The 26,854-nt window shown below is 37.9% G+C and overlaps 1 protein-coding gene across 1 annotated transcript; it reads right to left on the bottom strand.

Moving 5' to 3' along the window:
• Positions 1-1,784: 1,784 nt before the first annotated feature.
• Positions 1,785-20,179, bottom strand: LOC140945777 (uncharacterized). The gene is made up of 12 exons (XM_073394822.1): positions 19,987-20,179; positions 19,773-19,879; positions 19,413-19,580; positions 17,285-17,355; positions 15,490-15,591; positions 11,063-11,135; positions 10,821-10,962; positions 9,028-9,190; positions 8,030-8,187; positions 7,136-7,278; positions 4,224-4,343; positions 1,785-3,713 (listed from the first exon to the last, which is right to left on the bottom strand). Exons 1-12 carry the CDS (start codon positions 20,063-20,065, stop codon positions 2,901-2,903), a joined length of 2,139 nt encoding a protein of 712 aa, XP_073250923.1. The 5' UTR covers positions 20,066-20,179; the 3' UTR covers positions 1,785-2,900.
• Positions 20,180-26,854: the final 6,675 nt, after the last annotated feature.

The raw sequence follows: 26,854 nt of genomic DNA, 5'->3' as shown, positions 1-26,854 counted from the left end.
GTTGACGCCAAGAAAAAACAATGCTTCTTGTCCGGATTTCTGAAAGCAAGAGACCGATCGGCCCCCTCATATTTTTTTTTAGGATTCAGTTTTCAAAACTCTGCCAGAAAAACTTTCATGATACTCTCCATTGGCTTGTAATCCCTTGTGAGGAGTGGGTGGGAACTACACTGCAGATGAACGGGTGGAATGGTGTGAAGTGAACAAGTGATGCCTGTGAATTTTTATTGGTTTCAACGTAGTCAAATGACAATAATAAAAATGGTAACCCTGAAAAAGTAAGGATTTTGTCGTTTCGTGTTTTTCTTGTTTTTCCGAGATCAGTGGTTTCAACTATTTTCCCAAGACAAGTGTTCACATAGTTTCGAGAGTATCCTCTTTACAGACAGTTAACCACACACCTGTTACAGTTAATAAAGTGGAACCTCGGTCTAAGTTATCCCCCTATAACGAACGATATTCCCGTTTCAGTTAATGTAAAAATTAACGGAAAAGTCCCGATATAACGAGCCCCTGGGTACCTTGGTATATGACGTGCTACCAATAGTCTGAGGCGTTTTCTTGTTTTATTTGTTGGGATTTTAATTTCCAGAAAATAGAGCATGAGCAAGGATGTATAAAATAACCAGTTAAAATATTGAGCCAGCATTGTTTAGTTGAACACGCTTCGAGCATTAGTAATCTCATGGTGGCAAAATGGCGCCGACCATAACACCAGTTTTAGTTTTCCACACTATTTTAGTAAACCTTCGAGAAGTGTAGTAAATATATATTATAACAGTAAATTTAACAGTTTACTGGTAACATTTACACTTTCAACACTGAACATAACAACGTTAGCTTTGAAGTGCTTTGTATAGCTCTCGCAAATTTCCCTGGTTTGATCGCGATGAAGTGTAAATGCAAACAAGCGCGATAATGGCTCTTGATGCAAACTAATAGATTTTTCGGTTAAGACTTCTTACATTACACCCAGATTACAAAGGAGTGAATTACCCAACGTCAATGAAACGTTCTCAATGGTTTTACCACATTTTTTTTTTGGATTACTACACATTTTTTGTTTGTTTTTTTCTTTAAAATCCAAGGGTGCTTACCATTAACTACCCGGGTGGAAATCTTGTGGATAAACATAATTTTTTTTACTAAACATTTTTTGTGAGAGTAGAACGCGCTACAAAGTATATCCAAATCAGCTGAACAGACTTCAAGGTGTAGAAAAATTGCATTGCCATAAATTGCAGCCGCTACTTTCTGAATCTTCCAAAACGGAATGGCGCGAACCATTTGATTTTCCAACTGGAATTTCCGGTTTTCAGTTGTTAATGGTAAGTACCCCAAGCGTCCACCTTACGCTGACTCTATTTTCAATTATATTTATACAACTTACACCAATAAAAATAAACGAAGAATATCCGATAAATGCTGCCAAATTTCCACACAATTTGGTGACCAACTTAAACTTTGACGCCTTTTCCAAGGAATTAATGATGGTTTGAGAAGCGGCTATATGAAACACTCCACACTTCAACCCAATTCCCGCTCTGTCAGTTCTGGATATCGGATGAAACATTGCGTCTCACATTTGACATACTACTGACTCTGTAATAAGCATCTTAACGAAACAAATACTTCCTCTCAATCTACAATGACTACCGACTTGTACGTGTACAAACAACTTTTTTTTATGTCTTTGGGTTATTTTTGGACTTTGGTACCCTTTTTGTAACTACAAATAGGTTTTTTACCTTCACATAAAATAAACAAACTTACCATTCAATCTATTTGAGGCGGAAGGAATTTTTTAATGGTATTTAAATGATAGCCATGAAATCAAAACCACGAGCAGTTTTTTTGGCCAATCACATAGATGTAGAAAATCCAAAAGCTAATCGGAATATTGGTAAGATCCTTGATAAAAACGGAAAGCATGGAGAACATGTGTGACAAAATAACAATTCGTTTTGTGATTGGTGAGAAAGTGACTCAAATCACAGCAAAACAACACCAAAGTAGCAGTGCCAACTCAATTGGGAACAATGCTGACATGGATATCATGCAATAAATATTGTAGCATGCATTTAAGAGACGGAATACTACAAACATTATGTACATTTTAGTCCACTTCATAGAATACCATAATTTCTTTAGATCATGTTTCTTGATTATATTCCGATAGCCAGTTTTGTTCTAAGCACAAAACGCACTTGCGCTGCGTCAGCTTCTGGGCCCAGTTATTCGAACGCCGGTTAGTACTAACCCGTGGTTAAATTTAAACCCGGCTTCCTTTTTCTTGTTATCAAAAGCACTCTCTCGGAAAATTTTCTGTATTCTTTTTAGAGTATCCAATCATCAAATTGTAGGCAAAAAGAATTAAACTGAATTTGAATTTTAAGCTCTAATACCTGAGTTCAAAGTTCGCACTAACCCTGGGTTATCTTAACCCAGCTTCGAACAACCCGGCCCTGGACGTTAATAAGCACACTCCGCATATTGGCATAGCACATAGCAATGTTCATAATATACTTGTGAAATCATCGTTCTGGTCTTGTGCTAGCCTGAGAAAACACCCGACATTTCGCGATAGTGGCTGTTTCCTTGGGCTTTTCTTAGGCTTATTAGGGTCTGATTCCTTCTTCCCAACTTTTTTAGAATTACAGCGTAAGCTTCAAGGATTCCTCAAATAACAGGAAAAGCTGTATTCTAGCACAAGATGCTTACAAGAACTCTGAATTTCATCATAGCATGCTAATAAAGAAGGCTGAAAAAACAATGCTGATCTGGAACAGTAAGAAATATTATGATATTTTATGCAGCGGCTTACAGTAAGGATGAATGAAGAAGTACGTGTATTAATGTATTATTCCCTCATGTGCACTATTAACAGTACACTTGTCACACTAAGCAGGGCACTTTTCACATTGTACCTTTACTAAGCTCCTGTCATAAACAGCTTCCAAATCTTTCTCACTCAACAACAACCTACTGCTGCGAGGAGAAGGGCTTGTGCAATTACTAGAATGAATTTGCAAATCCTGGATAAAGCTTTCTTCTTTGGCAACGATTCCAGTCTTGCAATTGGGCTGTAGCAGATTATCGGAGAAAGTGATGGTTTCTTTCTGTTTTTCAGTTTCCTTATCATTGTCAACAGAGTCTGTACTGGCAGGCTCATCCAAGACATGTACATCTCCATTAACAGAGGACAAAATATCATGTACGTTCGAATCTTTCTTATTAGCAGCATTCAGAGTGTTATTGTACTCTAATTCAGCTGCACTTCCTTCACAATTTCCCTCAGTAACATCTGCTCCCATGTCAGTAGCACCATGTTCATTAGCTGCTGCTTCATTTTGCAGCTGTGAAAAATAAGAGAGACTTTGTTTTTCTTCCCTCTCTGATTTATGAGAATAATCATCTACCAGTAGAGCATTATTGTTTGATTTGTCAACGCTTTTATCTAAAACCATCTGCTCATCCTGGATACACACTGATGACGCTTGACCTTCCATGGAATTATCTTCTTGATCTTCTGTGCTACCTTTTCCAGATGAAATATTTTCAGTTTCATTAATTTCCTCAGGATTTTCATCCTCACTCTTCCCTTTGAACAAACTTGGAAACTTAGGGGCTGCTTCTTCTGTGATTGGGGACATAAGATCATTACTTGGAAGAGTCAAAGCAGTGTTGGAAGTTATGGCCCTTTCAAAGAAGTCCTACAAAAGACCAAAAATGCAGAAAAAAGGTTATTTTTCAGATAAGCATAATCAGCACCTCTCTAAAATATAACTATGTAAGTTGTGGTGCAAATTGGAGTTTAGTACAATTAAATCTTTTTGTCTCAAAAGTTTAAAATCACTTGACCTACAGGAAAGACCCAGTTCAGATTACAGTTAACAGGTACCACGTTTACAGTGGAGGTACCTTTCTTTGCTGAGTTCATTTCTTCGGCCATGTCTGTAAATAACCAACTAGCTTGCTTACTCTATGCTACAATGTCGTTGTGGTTTTAAACCATTTGTAATATTTTCCATAGTTAAGGGTACCAATGAAACACATACCTTAACAATGGCTAGTTTTAGGGGGAATGGAAAGAACTGATAACAGAGTATCAAGACTACAAACACAATATACATATGAATCATGTAATGGTTTCTTTTGACTCTACCACATACCACGTGTCGCTTCTCAACTGCTGGCTACTTCAGATCACCTAATCAACTTACCCTCCTCTCTTGAAGTTCTTCAAGTACTTTTGGAATGTCGACATAAGTGCTGGGAGGGGATAAACTGAGAGCCAAAAGATTTTCCACAACATCTGGATGAAGGTTTAATTTACGTGGAACCTGAAACACAAAAAGGCACTTTGAAATGTGTGTCAGGAAAATGCAAAGAACAAGAAAGAGAAAATATGCTGGAAACACACACAGCTGTTGATGATGCTATCTACAGTACATTATAACAGTTATCCCACAAAGGTGCCATTTTAGGGGAAAACTGTTACAAAAAAAAAGGAAGTAAAAAATTACCACCAGTGAGTGTATCTTATGCACAAACCAAGATTCGCTTGTCCAAACCATAATGGAATGCTCTAAAACAAATTTGTGTCAATCTATGCTATTGCTTTGAGATGGTTCAGGTGCAAATTATTAAAAGTCAGTCTGACAGCTGAACAGTAGTATCCAGCTTGTGGACAAGATATTCTTTCGATAAGTGTGAAACATTACACAAAAGAGCACAAGTGATATTATCCAATCTAAAATCACAAGATTTATCTTATGAATAAAATGCACTGGAAAAAAGAAATTGTTCACTACTTGGGTTAATATATTATTTTATAATCCACCGATTAATTTTCGCACGATTTTGTGGGCTATTTTGGGTCACGTAGTATCAAATTGGAGGGCGGGTATCAGGCAACACACCCCACCCGCGTTGATATTTGCCCTGCGATTTTTCAGTGGTAAGAAAGCATGACACAGTCAACAAAGTGAATCTCTTTTCAGTTTTCATCGTCTTTAATAATTTAAAATGAAAGCAGTAAGAAGAAACTTGTTTTGTATAATCCAGTTTCACTAAAATTTTGAGCTGTTTGCAACTTTTTGTCACTAGCAGCACGGAGAAAAGAGAGAAAAAAGCATAGCCGGCCATGAAAGCGATAAATAATTGATCGAGTTGTACAGTGCGTAACCAATTAAAGTTTGAGACATCTTAGATTATCAAACGAGTTATAATTTTGTTACTATCAGCATGGAGAAAAGAGAGAAAAAAGCATAGCGGGCCATGAAAACGATAAAATGTGGCTAAATATTATTTAGGCAAAGTTAAACTCGAGCGAGCTGGCTAGCGGTCTTCTCCCACTTCAATATGTGACCTACGGGGCGGCCCGTGGGGAATTGCGGGGCTCCTTGTGTACCTTTTGTTAGTGCTGCTTTGCATTGTAGCTTTGCTTACTGATCGTAGCGGATCAATTTTTGCCTACTTGCGAATCATTGCGGATTCTTGCTCCCTCTCCTCCCTCCCTGCCTGGTGGTTTGGTAGGTATTTTCTGAGGTAAGTATTCTCTTAGGTAAGTATCTCCACTGAATTTATTCAGTGTGATGGTGCTGGTTTGTGGCTGCTCCGGGGTGGTTCCCGCTTCCAGGGTTGCCATGGATACCTCCTTTCTGCTTATTGCATTTGGCCCCCTACTAACCTTTAAAAAACCTGCTCCCAAGCTCATCATTAGCGATGAGTTTAATAATTGATCGAGTTGTACAGTACATAACCAATTAAAGTTCAAGACATCTTAGATTATCAGACGATTTATAATTTTGTCACTATCAGCATGGAGAAAAGAGAGAAAAAAGCATAGCGGGCCATGAAAGCGATAAATAATTGATCGAGTCGTACAGCGCGTAACCAATTAAAGTTCGAGTCATCTTCGATTATCAGACGATTAATAAGTTTAACTCAAGTTAAGTCCAGTCAGTTCAACCTGTTCTTACAGATGGGCCTCATTATTTCTTCTACCTTTTCTTTCTTTGACTTCCTCAGCTTCAACCATCCGCAGCAATAAATCCAGCTTTTGCCAACAGCCCACTAATGTAAAACTTAAATCCTTCAACTGCTCCAGATTTTTCAGTTTCTGTGTTTACTACTTAGGTTAATATATTATTATACATTATACAATGATGTGAATGCTACGCGCGCTGTGATTGGTCGTTGCCCATGATCTATTAGAGTACAGATACATGGATGACGTCACAGGAAACTTGTTTTCTTTGTTTTGTTCAACGTGGCACGCGGTTTTGAAAATGTTTGTGAGATTATTTCGGATTGAGGCAAGTGAAAGCTTCGGAAAAAGTTTGGCAGGAGCTATTTACAAAGAAGAAAAATGGAGAAATGGAGACCAAAAAAGCTATTGACTACTTGACAATGCCTAAACTACAAGAAATCTTCACCTCAGTTGCCATCGTGTGTCTTCGCTACGAGAGACTCGCTGTTTTGCAAAATGTTTTCGCTATTATTCTTCTTTGAGTAAGAAAAGACGGTGAAAAACTTTTCGAAGAAACTGTACACAAGTAAGATAAAGAAGAAGCTAAGATGAAAAGTTGGGTTTGGGACTTAAAAAATGCCTAAACTAGCACAAATCCTCAAAAGGTCAAGCGGTTCGAGGCAGGTATGTGTATCGGTCTTTTTCTTTTCTGATCATTGTATAAAACAAATAGATTCCATGTTGCCGTGGGTCTGTTCAGTAATAGATCACAGAGGACGTCAAAATGTGGTAAAAACAACAGTGACACACTCGCCTGCGGCTCGTGTGCCACTTCTTTGTTTTTACGACATTTTGACGTCATCTGTGATCTATTACTGAACAGACGCATGGCAACATGGAATCTATTTGTTAACTATAAACGCTCCTTTTGTATTTTGTTACTGTTTGTTACTATTTCATTATTTATTTATGTGATATTGAATAATAGTGTGTTCATGCAAAATTAATTATGTATTCTTCATCAAAAATATGTTTACATTTTAATACAAATAATAATAGTAGAAAATAAAACTTTGCAATTTGGTATACTGAAAACATCAAGTCAAACAAAGGGTCAATGAAAACATCGTAAGTAATTAATTCAGTAGAAAAGTTACTGACCTCCTTTCCTGAGGATCTTCTTCCCTTTCGGCTGCCTCTCCTTGTGGTTCTAGCAATTCCAGCAAAAACTCCAACAAGATCATCAGTGGCTGATTTGCGCCTGAGAAAGGTTCCTTCACCATCAGACTTTGAAAACTCAACAGCTGAAATAGGTATATATTAAACTTGAAATCCACACTCAGAACATAACCAACCTTAGTTGACCACTCATTAGGCTAACCACACAAGAACAACACTTAACAATCACTGACACTGTGCACTCTAATTTATTACAATCTAGCTACAAGTTACCAAAAGATAATTTTTACTTCTACCTCTACTTTCAACACAGGTAGCCCAAGCTCGAAATATGAGCTTTGGCGAACATCGGCATTGTCGCGTAACATTTGAAATATAAGGATTTGTATGGCAAAAAGACCTATCGCTTCCATAACCTACGAAAATGAAAGGTTTTTTTGCCATACAAATCCTCATATTTCGAATGTTATGCAACAATGCTGATGTTCGCCAATGCTCATATTTCGAGCTAGGGCTACCTGTGCTTAAACTACATGATGTACTATTACTATTACATCTCCTCCTCCCAAAGAGTACGTATCCACAAAGTAATCCATCATCCACAGAATTATGCAGATCTTGGAGGGTGTTATTCATGATAACATCTCCCTAAATCTCCATAATTCTTCTGATCATACTAAGCCTCATCCAATGATTTCTAACTATCATTGCTTCTAATGATAAAATTCTCTTGTACTTCAGATCACCTAAATCCTTTATACTGGTCTCCGAGACCTCCTTCCTTTAGTAAGACCCATCCTTTTAAAGACTTGCATGACTGACCATGAACAAAATTATTAGAAGAAGGAAAAGAAGTTGGTCCCTATTGTTGCTTACCAGTATTTGCCGCTAATGAGGGAACAGGATCCTTGTCAGGTAACGGTGAGACCTGCACATCTGGCAACAGAGTTTTATGAAGCTTTTCTAAGTGTGCCATCAATGTGTCACAGAGTGCTTTCTCCTTTTCATATGGCTGCTGTTTACTTCTTCTTGATCTGTAAAAAAGTGATCAACATAAGAACATAGATGGGCAGGACAAGGGTTTGGACAACTCTAACCACTCTCTACCCACTGGATAAACCTCTAATCTCCTGGGGAGGGCAATTGGTTTTCCGAAGAGATGGACCTTTTTTTTTGGAGGGGGAATGCAAAAATCTTGAAGGCAAAACAGGTGAAACAAATTATCGTTTGTAGGCACAAGAAGGAGAACATAAAACGTTTGCAGCAGACTAGCACGTAGTAAGCTCAGTTGTATACCTTGAACCCTACTTTGATTTGTGTTATTTATAAGTAGAACACATTTCCAGTTGATAAAAATGTACGCCAAACAGATTTATCAACTATGCTGACATTTTAAGTGTTAGCCGATGTGAGTAAAATATATTGAGCTTTTAAACATCATTTATTAAATCCTCTCTGTCAGGTGACAAATTTACTAAATGGGTTTGTTTGATGAATCCCAGTTATTGTGTTTTACATTCCCATTAACTGGCACATCACCAAGTAGTGGGAATGACAAGCATTTACTGGTAGGACCATTTATCTTTCTCCAAAATATAAAAACAAATTAAAGAAAAACAAATGGGTTGGTCACCAAACAGTATGGCCGTGTCCTTAAATAATCAGGGACCGCGGAGCTGGATGAGCTATAGCCCCACAGAGAACATTTTTTTTGCTTAACTTAAAGATTAGGAGTACTTTTGTAAATGCAAAAAAAAAATTATTAGCAAATGTTTAAAAAGAACCCAAATCACTATTTCCAAGACTCGACTCTTTTATGTGTCTTCTATGTGTTATGTATGTGGCTTTTTCTACTGACTATTATCTCAACTTACACATGTGCATCTTTAAGTGAAGAAAATCTATCTTTATTCCTCTTGTCATGGTCTTCTTTTTGTTTCTGAGCTCTTATCTCCTTCACATTGGAATAGTACCTCCTCTGCTCCTTTGTAAAATTGCTTTTAATATCTCTTTTTTTTATGTGAAGTTCATCAAGTTCTTGTGCAGATTTGAAAAGAAAGGAATATTAATTTACAGATCTGCTAGCCTGAATGGACAAATTTGAAAATACATTGTACCAGTAAGTGGAGCCCAGAACCCTGGAGAACACATCAGACCTTCCAATCCCCCCAGAGGAAAAATCTTGAGATTCTGACCCTGAGAGCTGGGAAAATTAGGGACTTGTAAGTGAGAATATAAGTTGCGAGATGTCCTACATTTTCCTAGTGGAAGGACTTAATTCCTGCAGAGATATGAGTATTAGAAGACACATTTTAATTTAAAGCTGGAGCAGTAAACAACATGTTCAAACTCCTTTGTCTCTGCTGACATGAACACATTTGTTGGGAGCTATCTTTAAATGAGAGATTTAAGTTTAGTTGTAACAGTGACTTTAATATGGTGGCAGGAGCAAGTGATGGTAAGGTTCAAGGTAGGTTGAAGAGTGTTAAATAAGCACCAACCTTTACCGATCAAATGCGAACTCTAGGTATTTTCTCTATATTGAGTTTGCTATCTATTAACTAATGGAAATGAACTCCACTACAGATGCTCTAAAATGATTTTTGGGGTGTGAGTTTCCAGAAAGTGTGAGCAATCAGTTATAAAATTGTGGGGGCATGAATAGGTTGTGAAATCATTAGACACACAACAAAGTTGTGGCAGTTGGAAAGTCTATCACATTAACAAACCTGAAGATTCATAATACTATTCATAAGAAACATAGTGACCTGTGTCGTGGCGCATATTAGTATCTAAACTATAAGTTTATTCAGTACATGTAAATATATAGAGGATATTACACGGTGGCGCGAAGATATGAATTTTATTTTCGACTGGCAAAACAATATTTTCGAACGAGCGCAGCAAGTGAGTAAAATATTGTTTTTGCGCGAAGATATGAATTTTATTTTCGACTGGCAAAACAATATTTTCGAACGAGCGCAGCAAGTGAGTAAAATATTGTTTTTGCCACGAGAAAATAAAATTCATATCTTCAAGCCGCCGTGTAATGTTCTTTTTATTATATAGACGAAATGACATCGATAAAATAATAGAGGGAAATTACCAAAATTATGTCATCAATAAACTCACGTGTGAGATTATGGAAAATAAACCACTCGGGTCCCGGATGTAGTTTTTATGAATTTTACGAGTGATGTATTTTCCAGTAAAACACTCGTGTCTATATAATAAGTTGAAAATATAACACAATAGCTCTGACATAATAAACATTTTGCTGTGAATTGATCTTATTTTAAGCCAGGAGAATTAGAAATAAATATTCTTTAATGCGATCAAAATTCAGGGTAACTACAGTAGATGTGTAATCATTCTAAGCATTTATTGATTCTGAAATTCAGTATTTCGTCTGTGAAATAACATTATCAAGGAGACGCCAGAAATCTGCAATCGTCGTTTTTTGAGTCCAATTATTTAACTTAAAATTCACACCTAAAGAAACACCATGGAATTATTAATTTCCTCAAATTTCAAGTCTGGGTTAATGCATGTAGGCCTATGAAGTGTTTATAATTGAAAATTTTTTTATCACTTAAGAAAATAATTTTCTTAAAACCTGTAGACATGCCTGATGACTCTCATGAAACAGCACTTCTAAAAAAACTACCTTTTTTGAGAGCTTCTACTTCATTCAGTTGCTTAAGACGCTGTTTTTCCATTTCTTCATTAACACCAGCAGCATCAGAATCTAAAAGGTTCTTGATTTCTTCCTCTCTAGATTTTAAGCGGTTTATTTTTTTAACACATGCCTAGAAGATAAACAATGAAACTTCAAAATACCAACAACTGACACAGATAACAGTTTCAAGAAAGCGTAACACATGTAGTTAGTCTATAGACATTACTTACATCTCTCTCTCCTCTGATTGCTCTCTGTCTAATTCTCAACTGATCTACAAGCTGTTTAAGAGCCAAGTATTCACTGTTGAGTAAAAAGGAGAATATGATATGATGATATATCATTTCATGACCTGTAAACACACTTGGGCTCTTTTTAACTTTAATTATTTACCATTTGTATAATACAGTGATACGATGCCAACCCGCTTTTGGCAGGAAACTTACACTTTTTTGCCTCGTCTCCCACTCTCCCACTTTGGTACATAAATCTCCCGCTTTTTACGTCCACTATAAATACTGAATACTTAGTAAAAAATAAAACAGACTTAGTTTGAGATTTGGCTCATTTTTAGCTCAAAACTTGAATTTTTCTTATTCGCAGTACGGTTTCTGGGGCATTTTTGCACGTATTTAGTCATTGACAAAGACTATTTCTAGCATCAAAACGATGATTTCGAATTTTGATAGTACGTACATCATGTAAGACATCATATAATGTCCTAAGTCTTTTCCATTGGGGGCTGGGTCAATTTTTCGAGGGGCGGGGGTTCGTTGAAATTCCGTGGGGGGGGGGGGGGAGGGGAAAAAAGACAGTCTCCCGATTTTAGGTCTCCAGAGGTTGACATCTCTGATAATATTAACTCTCCTGGATAGAGCACAAAATTAATAGTGATGAGTGTCAATGTATTTAGCATGAGACCTCCTTTGGGAGACAGGACCACCATTTAACGAGGTCCTCTGAGCCATGGGAAAGTATAGACGTATGCAGGGCAAAAGAAGTACTTTTAGTTCTCAGTTATCTGTAGACCATGAGTACCAGCCGCGGGCATTAAACACATGACCTTCCGCTCTGCATATGTTCCTCATGTTATTTGTTAAAACTCAGTAGGGGTCATTTTCAAAAGCAGGCAGCAAGTTCATGTGAAATAGCTGGCGAATTTTACCGGCCACCAGCTCTTTTTGAAAACTCTGCATATTTGCAACAATTTATCACTGACGAGACCTTTTCATCACAGGAGTGAGTTTTGACAGTCTGCTATGAATACAAGACTTGATATTGCTTCCTAACCTCCACCTATGTCATACTGTAGTTTGGGGACTGGGTCAAAAAATTATTTGGGTCTCTTTATGACGGCACGGGGGGCGAGGGGGTTGATGTTGGTGGGTCAACTGATATCTCTATAGATATGTACAGCTTGTATATGTTGTGGTTCAATTTTGTCCTTGGTTTAAATTTTATTTTCCTTTGTTTTTGGTATGGTTTGGTGATAATGAGTTTGAAACAAAGAAAAATAAAATTTGAACCAAGGTAAATAGGATGAACTTGAACAACAACATGTATATCTGATTTATAGCAAAGATTTCTTCCGGTGTGACGACTGGCTTTTCTCACCACAGGCGGCCCAGACGTAGTATGTATCACTGAATGAATATATTAATATCCACATGGACAAATTAATGCGATGAGTCATCGAAATTCTTATGGACTAAAATAGTCTAAAAGTCAAAATATAGCAAAACAAAGTTAAGATACCTTTAACTGAACGTATCCTTGTCTTTCCTGGCCGGTTTAAGTGGCATTTTGTTGAGTTTTGAAATTGTAGGTACTATCCACTAAAGAAAAATTAAAGGCTGGCTACAAAACAAACAGACCATCTCCACGCGCCTTCACACGAAGCGTTATAAATTCGAGAATAATCGACGAATCCGCTCCAAATAACCATCGGCTAATCTGCAGGTAACGTGTGCTCCTGCTTCCGGTTCGCCTGCTCCACAAAACCCATCGCAACTGCACAATAATTGCTCGCTCATCAACAACCACTGTTGACCTTTACGCTTCGATATGACCGCAAACGACCAGGTTTAATACGCGACGTGAATATTCAAGCATAGCGACCGCCTTCGCGCAACAATGCAGCACTTGCTATGGGAGGGATGGTACTATTGCTTCCAGGTCAATCAATCGGGAAAATAATATTGAAGCCCTTGTAATTTTTAAAAAGATCCAATTTGCCCAAGGAGCACCGAACAGATTCGAATCTTATAGCGGAGCTAAAAAAAACTAGTGGCAGTGGAAAAAGTGAACAAAAACATGTACCATATTTTCTCCATAAAAAAGTGAAAACCAGGAAGCTTTCTGGACGTTTCACGTTGCAGTCATGCAAATCAACGGCAATTCAAGGAAATGTACAATAAAGTGTGCTGCAATTAGACCTATTGTTGTTTTTCACAGTTCTTGTCAAGGGCATCCAACTTTTAATTTTTCACATTTCACTCACCGGGTTAGGCTATTTTTCGTAGAGAGTAAAGTGGAATACTAAAATTTTCGGATTCAAAAATGTGATGAAAGAAGGTATCTGAAAAATTATCTCCTTCGTAATACGTTAAATTGCATCTAAAATTTTCGGGAAAATAATTCTGAATTCCTCGTAATTTCGAAAAGACTCAAGTTCCTCTAGAATGGCCGAACACTGAGATGCAAATTTTATAAGTCTTTTATAGCGCCACTTAGAATGCATTTCTATAGAGCTAAAAGTACTTTATGAATAGCTACAGAAGTGTTTCAATTGAAATTATTTGAGGAAACAGTCGTTGGGTGGCCCTGTCTCGTTGCCTTCTCCGCTTAGCATTACACAATATATTTTATATTTAGTATGAGCAAACTATAAATCATTAGCTTCGCTTTTAGCCCTCCTGACTAAATTTATGTAAGCGCTGTTTAGAATGCATTTTTTGATCAAAAGTACTCTGGACAGCCTTAAATGTGTTTTCAATGCATTAAGGGGGAAATCATCGTTGGGTGCCCCTGAGTTTTTGAGAATAATAATAATAAAAAAAAAGATATCGCGCACATAAATTTTACTTTACGATATCTTCAGCTGTATCTTCTATTCAGCTGCATATCGGGGGCCAGATTTTGCCTTTTTCCTGGGCGGAAAATTCTCGTCCTCCTTCACCAGTTTGGACAACATATTATGGAGTAAGAGGTTGTTAATCTAAGCAAATAAGTCTGGTAGAGTCAAGAACCTATGCAAGCGGCTGGACGAACAATGTGACAGCAGCTGAGACAGCAAACGTTAGAAGAATTCGAACTTGAAAACCAGGGCTACCCTGCTGAAAACTTACGGACGGTCCCGCGATCGCCTTATGTTTTCTGGTCAAAACTAACGCAGCGAACCTTCGGTCAGTCGATTGACCTAGAAGCAATAGTACCATCCCTCCCATAGCAAGTGCTGCATTGTTGCGCGAAGGCGGTCGCTATGCTTGAATATTCACGTCGCGTATTAAACCTGGTCGTTTGTGGTCATATCGAAGCGTAAAGGTCAACAGTGGTTGTTGATGAGCGAGCAATTATTGTGCAGTTGCGATGGGTTTTGTGGAGCAAGCGAGCCAGAAGCAGGAGCACACGTTACCTGCAGATTAGCCGATGGTTATTTGGAGCAGATTCGTCGATTATTCTCGAATTTATAGCGCTTTGTGTGAAGGCGCGTGGAGATGGTCTGTTTGTTTTGTAGCCAGCCTTTAATTCTTCTTTAGTGGATAGTACCTACAATTTCAAAACTCAACAAAATGCCACTTAAACCGGCCAGGAAAGACAAGGATACGTTCAGTTAAAGGTATCTTAACTTTGTTTTGCTATATTTTGACTTTTAGACTATTTTAGTCCATAAGAATTTCGACGACTCATCGCATTAATTTGTCCATGTGGACATTAATATATTATTCATTCAGTGACACATACTACGTCTGGGCCGCCTGTGTTCTCACTTTAATTAGTTTCATTGGTAAAAGAAGGTCATCAAGGATCACACACACAAGGGAAAAAAAAGAAACATTTGGGGAAATTTGGTATAATTCTCAACTGGTCTTCAATTCAACACTTCAGTGACACATTTCTGTCAAGAAAATAAACCACCTGGAATGTACGTGGCTAACATGTACACTTTACCACTGTCACAGTAAACATTCTTTATCTTTAATTTTAAGAACTACTGAATATAATAATATTATTCAAGGATGCTATCATCCTGACGGTAAACTTAATTTTGTACAAAATGCAAGAATGTGACCATGGCAATTAACAGTATTAAACCAAACCTTTAATAAGAACTTCTTATCCTGACCAAGCTAATAACCTGACTGACTTGGAAAGGAAACCTCGATTCCACCCCACTGCACAGATGGGTACGGGCAACTCAATATGCTGGAGTTAACTGAAAACTCTTAAGGATGGTACTATAATAGCATCTTGCTGGAGAAGGTAGTTAGTGTAATAACACTCTTACTGAGAACTTGAGGATGCGCTATTAATTCAATGCTGTACTTAATGACACGAAAGTCCTCATTTACACTAATGACTAATACCCTCATAAAAAACTGATAAAGTTGGAAACCACATGAACAGCAAAACTTTTAAAACATACTCAATTACATACTTTAAATTCCTCTTTGACCGCTTTAAAATGTCAATTTCTGCAACCAGCCTTTTTTCTTCACTTATCTTGAGCTGTTGAGCTTGCATTTGATGCTCGAGCTTCCTGTTAATACACAAACAATACATCAATAAATTAAACCACTAATAATAACAGAACAACCTTCTGAAAGCAATTTAAGAATCTCAATTGTTCTTCTATCAGCTAAAAACAAACTTCTTTGTGCCGCAAAATAGCTACAGACTACTCATAACCTCAATTTTCATGGCTCCTGATGTTATGTGGTGATGTGAATAGCACAGAAGAGCTTAAAATACATAAGTTCAAATTTTTTAGCTACATTACTTGTCCTTTTGAGGCCATGGCTCGATGTTTGGAACTAAATTGACGTTTTCAAGAAAGGAAAATCTCAGCTCTAACAGCTCAAGTGAAGATTTGGAGTGATTGGAGTAGAAGAAAGGTAACTTTTGTAGCTTTTTCTTCGGACAGTGTACTAGGACAGCCAAGTTTTCGCTTGTCTTCTTCTTAGTAGGTAAGAGAACAAGACGTTAAAACTTACTGAAATGATGTTTATAGGGCAGGAAATAGTAAGAAAACATTTATGTACATTTTAACTGTTTTATCAATCTTAAGATTAATTCCCACACAAATCCTTAAAATTCAGCTTCCAGTAAGCTGTTGTGAGTCTAGGTTCCCTGTGGTTGCATGACAAAAAGCTTCTGGAAAGTTCTTGGGTGGTTACTTAAGACCATTGTGAAGCCCTCCTTTGAGTTAAAGTGAGCAAAACCAGGGGGACAAAGTTTGCGAGGTTGATGCGTCTCTTTGCGATCCATGTTGCTGAAAGTAAGCTGAAACCCTCCTTAGAACATTTCAACGTTTGTGACTTAGAATTGCTTCTAATGCACAGAGTTTCTTATATTTTACCATACAATAATTGTGAGATGAGAATGACGCATCAAGAAAATCAGCATGGTCGGTTTTATGCTTCGCACATGAGAACTGTTTACATTTTGCCTTTGTTGTGAAAATCTGGTGTAAACATCGTGCATTTCACAGTTTTTGGGAAAAAGAAATTTGCTTTGTTCTTGGGAAGGTGACGATGAAATTAGCTGAAATTTTCAGGATTGACTGTTTTAAAGGTAAACATTCTGTTTTTAAGGCTGTTTCTTCATTGAAGGAACCTATACATCGAAATGTCATGCGTATTTCTGATTTTTCGTGAAACTAGTACACTGGTACAGAAATGCTCATTTTTCTCAAAGACACCTTGTCTTCACAAAGTTTGACCCATTCAACTAAAATCCTTAAATAATTTTGATGTAGGATATTAATCCTGCTCAAATCGGTAATGGCAAACAGATGAAAATAATGTTGTCAAAATTTGAATTTGGTGCGCGTGAATGTTACACATGACGGCCAAACTAAAACACATTTTTGTAAAACACAATTCTCTTAAAAATTTAGAATTCAATAAACATCCTTGTTTTTTGGCAGATCTGTAGTTCAACTTGTTATTATTGTTTACGCCAATGGACAGCCTTGTGGCTATAAAATAATGTGGGGGAGATATTACAATAATTCATATACACTGTATGAACAGCTTGACGTTTGTACACGTGAACCATGCTACTGATCTTTGTTGTTTTGCCCTTATTGTTTTATTTGTTTTACATTAACTCATGAGTTCGTCAAAAACCTTTACCTCCCTGCACTTTACCTCCCTGTGTGTACTTTTTTTCTTTGATGTCATGCAATATGAGTATTTATACACTTACACAAAACTGATAATGGTACAAACCTGATTGCTTCGTCAATTCTGGCTTCTGTTTTGTACCTTACTCCGGCCTGCAGCTTTGTGCATGCATCATTCTGTGGAGAAAATCATCATTAATAACAATAATATCATTCTTACTGCCAAGAAAACTTTATTGTAGTAACAGTCTGAGTTCAATTTTAAGTAATGGAGTGCACAAAGTCTATAAAACAGCCATACTCTTGCTACAACAAAATTTAGGCTCGAGACACTGGTGGCCGCAGTCTTTCACCTATAATTAACATCTTGAATAGCTTTGCAGGGGACTTTGGAAATTTGCAGCTTCTCTGTCAAGGGCAGGCCACTTGTATTTGTTGCTTTACCTTGGTTATTTTCATCTAACACTCTGCTCCCTATCCCACCCTGACCTTTTGGTAAGTATGAGGTAAGCATGCTAAGGTTCTACTGGTTAGAAGTGTTACAGTGCCTGCAGGGTGGATGCTGCTTACTCACAGGTTGGTTATACACTGCATGTACACTGCACTTGACTGCAGTTTTTGGCTCCAGCAGCATCTGTGGCACCTCACCTCATGCCTTGTCGTCTTTGTTGATGAGTTTAAACAAAAGGGTGTGCAGGTTTGGAATAGTTTAGAAATTCATGCTTATGGCAATTAATTTTGCGTTTGTCTCAGTTTACAAAATCTAAACCCCCCTTACATTTTTTCAACATTCAACATCTTTTTATTTACCTTGTACTGTCATCCTAGGCCTGTACTGATAACAACACAATTACATAACAAAGAAGGTTACATAAATCTGGATATTTATTATTTATAGGCACCACAGTTTCTTAGTGAACTATGATTGAATGGCGTGTGACCTAACAAGCTAGGAGTATCCTAGAAATACAGATTTAAAGTTCTGCACTGTTCTTCTTTGAAAAAATCTCCTTCTCTATGTAATTCCAGCAATTTTTCCAGGCAATACAAATAAAAATGCAGTACCATTATGATGTGTCTGATATGCGGCATAAATGTTAGAGGAAGGTCTTAGGAGTAACGATGGACCCAATAATAAGATTGTTTTACAGGACTTGACCAAATTCTGAAATGTTGAAGCAAAAGTTTACCATTCCCTCCATACAAAAAAATAGACCTTTTTAGGATAAAAACTAACTACTGACTGGCTACTATATACACTGTAGCTTCTGAGGCACATTAACAATGAGTGTGTAAAGTGTAGTTCTAACTGACAACAACATTACATAACAGCCAAAGTTACATAATTTATTGTTGCATATGATTCAATTGATAATCACATAGTTAACATGTGTTGATTATTTGAACCTGCATGTGATGTTTAAAAAAAAGTAAAATAATGATGCAATAATATTGTTTAAGACACATAGCCTGATAATTGATTGAACAAAATTTTCCCTAATATTCCAATTATTTTTTGCCCATTAAAAACCATTCTATAAAATAATCAAAAAAATATCAAACCATGACTTATTTTATCTAATTTTTTTTATGGGCTACGGTGATACACCAAAGTAATTGGAAAAGGAAAACGTAAAATAGTAAGTAATTCTGAGGTGACAGTCTTTTTTGAAAATACAACATCATCTCTTACTTTCCTGGATTGTAGAAAAACATGACCTCCTCCCCCTCCCCACCCTTATGCCGTAATTCAACAATTGAACTTGCATGACTGCAACAAAAACTATCGTGCGAACAATTTTAGGGCAAATAAATTTGTATTTAATATCGGAAATTTATGTAATTTCACCTTATGGCCACGTAAAAACTATAAATCAAATCAGTGATAGGAAAGAAAACAGCAAAAACATGTTTCCCGCTAAACACAGCTGATTCAAGACAACATAACAAACTACATTTAGCTAATAAGCTTATATAGTTGACATACGGGGCATACGTCGTCCAACTGTTTGCAGCAGTTTAGAAAGTTTTCGTAATTTCTGAACACAAGTAATTCAACTGTCGTAGTTCTTACAGTAATTACATTTAAACTTAATCTTAACAAATCGATAGCTTTAAAATTAAAAATTTACAAAGGAAATTAGGTATATATTTCATTTGATGAAATCTACAAGCTCGCTTCGATCAGCCGCGTGAGAACTATAACATGAAATTTACTATTACCAAAATCGTACCTTTCTTTGAACTTGCATATTCAGTCCTTTTAGTTCACCATCGTGCTGTTTTCTCTCATCGATGACTTTTTCCTTTAGAGCACGAAGGTCTTGCAGTTCTCTCTGTAGCGTATCCTGGTTGATGGTCACCTCGTTACTGGAGCTAGCCATTTCCTTTTCAAGGGATTTCTATTTGACAGTTACGGATGTTTTATGACAAATAGAAAAGAAAACAAATATTTTCCATACTTAAGCTAACCTTATGCATTACTCCGGAAGACTTAAACAAAAACATTGCTCTAACAGAAACATTAATATATGGCCCATTTACAGATTACAGCCTGCAACAAGTTGTTCGTTATCCTGAAAATCGAAGGATACAAGCTTCGTCTCCGAAATCCGAATTCGCTCTGTGATTTCATCCATTTCCACCTTAAATTTTCTGCCGTCGGGTGATCTGACATCTTCCTGGCCATCACCGGCCCCACCTGTGAACAACAGACAAAAAATCGGAAATTATCAGCGCAAAACTTGTCCCGAAACGACTTTACGATGAGTCATGCATATACAAACTGCACTTCAAAGGTTTACGTACCGGCACTATCAGTTGAGCAGATCAGAGCATTTTCCTGCTGATCTTCCGATTCCGCGCTTTGTTTTTGCTCATTGCTCATTTTACGTCCTCAGCAATGCTGGGAGGTCCCTCGATGGCAACTGCTATAAGACTTTGTGCTACATCTTGGTCATTCTTGGGAATAAACTCTGCTACGAAAACATCATGAAGAGGTTGAGGAGGATTGTGGGTAGTTCTATTGAAGGACATATTTGTCCACAGGTAGGCCAAGCTCTGTGATAGTACCACAGTACCAATCCAGTAAAATTAGAGTGTATGTAGGGGGTAAAATTGATAGGAAATACCAAATAAAAGTATATAAAACTTGTTCTTCTGTTAGCTGTTGTTGTCCTTAATGCTCACACGAAGTTTCGTGATAATTTGCTAAAATTCACACTCTCACAGGTGGCCCAAACTCACATTACGAGAAAAGGGTGTGTAAGAAACGCGTGACCTTTGTGATGTCGCATTACAGGCGACCGTTGAAAATAAGAGACTGTATGAGATCGAGAAATGGAATACTGATATCTGCGATGTCTCGAACAGTTCGGATGTCGGCCTGTGGGGCTTGAAGTGAGAAACCGCGTGTAGGTTTTCCATCTGCGTTCAGTCAGACGTGTTAAAAGCTCAACTTAGTCAGGCGAGCAAAGGATTTATAGAACTGGTATTTTCTGTCAGTCTGTTCATCCCGTTGCATATAAACAGAAGGAGAGAATATTTGGTTTTCTTTAGTGCAAACTGTACCTTCTAGACCATTTGTTTCCCTCAGTGACAACTTAAAGTGCTCCTTCACACTAGCTATTGTCAAGTGCCATAATTATGGCTCTTGCTATTGTTTTTTGTACTTTGTCGACGTTGTCTTTCACGTCCCTCCACGTTACCTTTTTCGTGCATTTCAAGTCGAGTCATAAAGATATAAGGGTTTTAAGAAATGAAACTGTTTTAGAAAGACCGGCGAAACACTAGCTTGAAAGAAAAATACTGATTTCGCTTAGCCATTTTTCTTCAATGATAACAGTCACGGCTTTTTTCTCTAGGTAGTAATATTTAACTTGACGATCTTTTGGGTCTGTTAAAACAATGTTTTTGATTTCAAACACAGAATCTTGTTAACATTAGAAGATGAATTATTCGATTCCTTGAAATTTCTGCAACCAGCTCTTTGACTGACGATTCCTGTTTGCCTGGTACAACCCTGGTAACTTTTTCCTATAGTAGGCAAGTTCATAAAAAGCCGTTGAGCATATAGTAAGTTAATGTGTTACTGGGTCATCAGATGGACAGATAAATGTCACAAAATAGCTTTGCTGTTTGGAAAACTTTGTTGCTTTCTTATTAACATCAACAATCGTATTCATCATAATCAGAGGCAAATAACTAATGTAATTAATAGCTAACCTGCGATCGGAGGGTTTTTTTAAAAGGAAGAAGGACAGCCTGATCGCAGGTTAATTAATACTGTCGGAGAATGTCAATATTAACTCAGTGCCGGTATACTCTTTACTTTAATAGAATTCAGCTATATATCTAGCCGGATTTTTGATCGACAAATGGACCTTTTGCGTCCAACTGTTTTTTCGGCCAAAAACTATCTCCAAAGTAGCCATTATCTTGGACAGAATAAAATGGAACAGCGGCTTCCTTCCCCCCCAAATCAAGGATAAAGCAGCGCAAAAAAGCCAAAACGCGCCATTTTCCGGCAGTTATCTGTGAAAATGTGAGCCAATTTATCGAACAGTTTTAGAGAGATTCACTACGACCGGAACTATGTCTGCGTTCACTGGCTAGAAGCAGCGACGTTTTTGAGCCACGCACACCAAACGGAAGCGAGCTTTTCTGCACTTTCGAGCCGTGATTTTGAACAGTTTTTCGGGCAAATCGTCTTTATGAGTTAACAATATAAATTTGGTAGCGTCAAGGCATATCAAAAAGCTCACTATTCTGGTTGATCATGACATGCTCAAAAAAGTTCCTTGTAGAACGCAGACGTATAGTAATTCCGTAGTGAATCTCTCCGAAACTGGGGCGGGCGTGGGAGCGTGCGGTTAATTTTTTTCAGTTACGGTTAACAAAGAAAGTTAAAAATTAATTTCTTCTGTTTCCAAGGGTTAAATATTAATAAACCTGTACTTTTTGTATCTTCAAAGCAAAATAACGGTCTTAGGATCATCTCGGGATAAAATGAAGTTATTCTTTGGAAAAAAGAATCAACATTTCAGATAGATCATACTATTTATAAAGTATTCCATTTCTAATATTATTTTCCGCATAGAAATGTCGAATAGTCAATTTAAAAATAATCTTTGTGAAAAAGGAAAAGTAGACACGCGGACGCCCCGTGATTCAAGGAATGGGGGGGGGGGGGGCGGGGGGGAAGGGGACATTCATTTATAACAGAAATAGCCGTTTCCACACTAGAGACGGATTATTCGTGTGAGATTGGTTATACGTTTGATAATTCGCGGTAATAGGTAATACGTCTTAAATTGAAATGGAAAGGGTTTTAATTTTGAATGAACAATCCGCCTGACTTTATCCGTCAATTTTGACGGACAGTTTGAAGATGGATTATCCGTTACAGATAGGCTATGTACAGCCGTCCCCTCCCCTCAGAAAAAATCGGAGAAGGGTGTCTGTGAGGGGGGGGGGCTGCGCAAAGGTCAGTCCCAGACGAATAATCCATTTATTGCTCTAGTTTGAAAACGGCCAATAACAAAATTCCGGTGTTCAGAGTTTTTACTGATAGCGAAGGACTGTACAGAAACACTGTCTGCCGTTGCCTTGTCCATAGGCCTCATTATTCCGCGCGGCTAATGCGTTTCGGGTCACGTGGTCCGAGCGAGTTTTTTTCTCAGATACGCCACCGAAATGCCTTCACCGAGATTGCGTGGGAAGACGTCGAACAGGGACTAGGCATGGCAATGTCTACCTTAGCGTCAGAGAAAAACAGGGAATTGTTGTTTATCGGCAACGTGTTTTACAAAAAGTGACATCTCTGGGTGTTGTTTCACTAGTATTTCGAGGGCACGACTTCCTGAAAATCGCAAATTTTAATCCCCAGCAAGAAGCTAGATTTTTGCCATGGAAAAAATAAGTTCCCCGAGAGAGCGGCGGAAATGGAGTCTAGGTCTAGGTCACAACTTAATGGCGCTTGGCCTACGTGCGTACGGAGTCAAAGTAGCCGGGAAATAAATAACGTAACCATAAGTGAGTTTAGCACCTTCCTTAAAATTAACAAATCTATGGGACAATTTCTTTTACGGTTAACACTTTTTCCCATATTTACGGCTAACGGTTAAAATTTTTCAATTTTCACGGCTATCGACTAAATTTTTGGCTGCTTTACGCCTATCGGTTAACCCCATTAAGACCCTCATAGAAGTGGTCTTAAAAAATCATTTAACAAAAGAGGCTAAATAATTGAAGATCCTAATTTCTTTGAAGAGAACGGTAAAAAAAGAAATAGGAAAAGGAAATGTTTAAGCATGAATTACAGCTGTAATGGGTGTTTGGAAACCACTTTATAAATACGGTTATCCTATACATTTATGTGCGACAACGAAACAAAGATGATTGTCCAAAGTATAGCATCAGCAATGGAACGAGTTTAAGGCGGCCTCCGCTCTAAAGCAAGTAGATTATACCCGTGATGTGATTATTGGTGCGCGCAAGTCTCGCAGCATCAAATTTTGTGACCATTCAGCTGAACCAGGAGCAGGACTGATATTATCTACATCTGATTTTTATTTACTAGCACGCCTTCTGAGATATGTCCATAAAAAAATATATTAAGTGTACGTACATTGCATGCAAATCATTTAATTAAAAAAAGAGAGATAATCAGTTTATTTACTCGGTCTTATCTAAATGCATGTGGGAACACACTAAGTCACACTAACATTAAAAATTTTTTGGTTTTACTAGTATAGAGCGCTTTTCACTTGACTGTCGAAAGTAATTGGTTTTGGTTTTGGTTTTGGTTTTACTACGCCCTTTGGTTGGCTAGTGTATTTACTTTGGTTTTGGTTTTACGACAGTCAAGTGAAAACCGCTCTAATTACAAAGTTAAAACATCCGATAGAGTGCATTTCCTCTTAGCCTGCATAGCAGGCGCCGGTTCTTGTGAAAGGAGAAATAAATTTAACCAAAAAACTAACCGTCTCCTGTCACGCAGGCTAATTTCCTCTGGGTCATGCATGGGCTCCTGGCTGCCTGGCTGCCTGGCTGCCATTTGAGTGAGAAAATTCATTCCTCAACCACCGCACCACTCCTCGCCCTCCCACGGCTCGAAGTAACACCGGTTTGTTCCTGATTTCGATCCTGACGATGCTTTGTCTAGCAACTAAGGTAACAGACAATTTACGTAACTACGCCATATATAGAACCAAGTGATGATGTATATGAGTATATTGCACCATCATGCTTGAAAGAAAACAGACATAATTTACGTTTTTGGCGTCAATGCCTTGCTGTTAAGTACATTTACGAACGATGTGTAACGGCAATACTAAAAACGTAAGAGGCTCAAAATAGTGTGCTTAGTCAGCGACTCTCCCTACTGTAGCTTGGGACAAGGCTCCACAGTAGAGGAAAGCGCAAAACACGGGTAACTGTCCGGCCCCGATGACTAACGCTCGGCTCGCTTTGTTCGCCGATCTTTTCTTTTTTTGCCCTCATGATTTTTCTAATAGAACATGGTGGCATGGTTTAAAGAAATACTTAGCCGGATTTCCGATTTCAAAATCTTTTTCTTTCTAATAAAATCAAGACAATCTTCTAAGCCTAATTTCAAATTAACACATTTTTCTGCTCAGGAAACAATACCACAGAGAAGACCAGACAGAACATTACATCTTTCATTTCCGGAGAGTGGAGCAGGGACGTTCCCCTGAGTACCTAAGGAGGTTAGGGTGACGAAAGCAAGGGGAAATACATACTGGTTTTGATTACGTCTTGGTTTTGCGCCGTAAAGTTCACTATCATGTCACTATGCTAATAAATTTGCTTCACTTTTTTAAGTAACATTTACACGTTGCCTGCTAGTCGGGTAAAACGGTCTCTCAGTTGGTATCAGTTTTATACTTCCAAAGATTTAAAATCAAGGGAAGTTCTGAGCTGTGACAGTCAAGGATGTTGAGGTTAAATTGACTCTTTCATTTTTGTGGGATTAAAAGAGAAATTCTCCGTGGCATGCTACAATCTAAGGCCAGTAGGCATCTTTTATGGGGAAGTTGCGGTAAAGCCCTTGGGGTAAAGGGAGCTGGGGGCAGCGGGGAAAGGGCTGGGAGTCTCTTCTTCTTTGCTGAAAATTTTCCCCGTTTCTTGTGACATAATCTATATTCCCTCCCCCTGCCCAGCCGCCATTTTCTCTCCCACGTGGCCACTGTCTAGTGACGAAAAGAAAATTGGAAATAAGCCAAAGATATAGATATGGGGAAAACAGGACGACTGTTGATGTTCTACATACCCCGGGCGGGTACTCCCTCATATAAGCCATATCAGTATGTGCCGCCTCATCGGGTAGGGTTTTTGGGCCGTTTTGGTCTGAAAACGGGTATACACTTTGCCCATTTTGTTCTGGAATCGGGTATGGTTTTCGAGGGATCTACGGAGTATATGAACGTATTTCTAGTTTCAATTCCAAATGAGTAAGAAAGACAGAGAAATATGCGAATTCGAAACGAATTTGAAATCTTTTTTTGTTTGCACTCTAATCTAAGTAATGATAACATAATTTCTGCCTAAAGGCCGGGTCTGAAAACGGGTATGGATTTTAGAGGTCTAGTCTGAAAACGGGTGTGCAAAATTATATTGTTTGTCTGAAATCGGGCCAGGATCTGAAGAACCGGGCGGCACCCCCACCAATAATTCTCAGGAGTACCCCCGGGTCTACATACTACTACGTAGCAGTAAAAGCAGCCAAAATTGGTAGAGAAACCTAGTCCAAAAGGGCTAATGTTTAGTTCAAGTCTAGAATACAGCAATAACCAATAATGGGGAAAGTCCTGAACGAGTCATGTTAATAAAATAATGAGCACATTTATAAATGACAAACATTTCAATATTTATTTAAGAAATATTATTGTACCTGCAATCACCTACGCTCAGATGACAACATTTGTCCTGCTTCCTTTTATCGTCACTAACCGGAAAAAATAGACCTTATTTTTATTGCAGCACGTTGCGTCCAAGCGAAACTATGCTTTAGCTTTCTACTAGTAGCTTTCTTTATCATGGGTCACGTAACCAAAGATGCTGAAAGCTACTTCATTCAAATTCCAAATATGTACCCTATATTTGTGGTAATAAAACCGGAACATATTGTGTCTTTTAAAAGCTAATTTGTTGATATATATCTTCTGTTCGTGTAAAATATTTTCAATTGCTTCTTCTTTGGCACCGATTGTTCTTCATTGCCAAACAAAGATTGGAGATGGCCCAGACCCTCCAGCAAATGTTTACAATAAAAAGTTTCTTTTTTTTAGAGGGGGGGGGGGGGGGGGGTGTGAATATGGTTAATCGCCTGTCTGCGTGACTTGTTATTTTTGCCACCAACGTTTAATCTTCTCACGCTCTTTTGTTTCCATTCTATTTTTGTGAAATTACCAAGCGATTATTATTGTAGCTAAGGAATATTTTGGGCCTTTGATGAAATTTTCCGAGTACAGTCCGGAATTACTCGAAATTTTCCGTTGTATCGAAACTAGAAGATCAAAGCTTCGGGAGAGTCCGGTAGAGATATGACGGAATGCTGTAAGAATTCCGATTTCATATTGGTGATGAAGGGAAAACAAGACCTTTGGGCGGTCGAGCGCCTTTGAACTTCCTGCTGGCTAATAATCCGTAAAAA

The sequence above is a fragment of the Porites lutea genome, chromosome 8 (assembly GCF_958299795.1).
Source record: "Porites lutea chromosome 8, jaPorLute2.1, whole genome shotgun sequence".
Taxonomy (NCBI): Eukaryota; Metazoa; Cnidaria; class Anthozoa; order Scleractinia; family Poritidae; genus Porites; species Porites lutea.
This window is presented reverse-complemented; position numbering and strand designations above follow the sequence as displayed.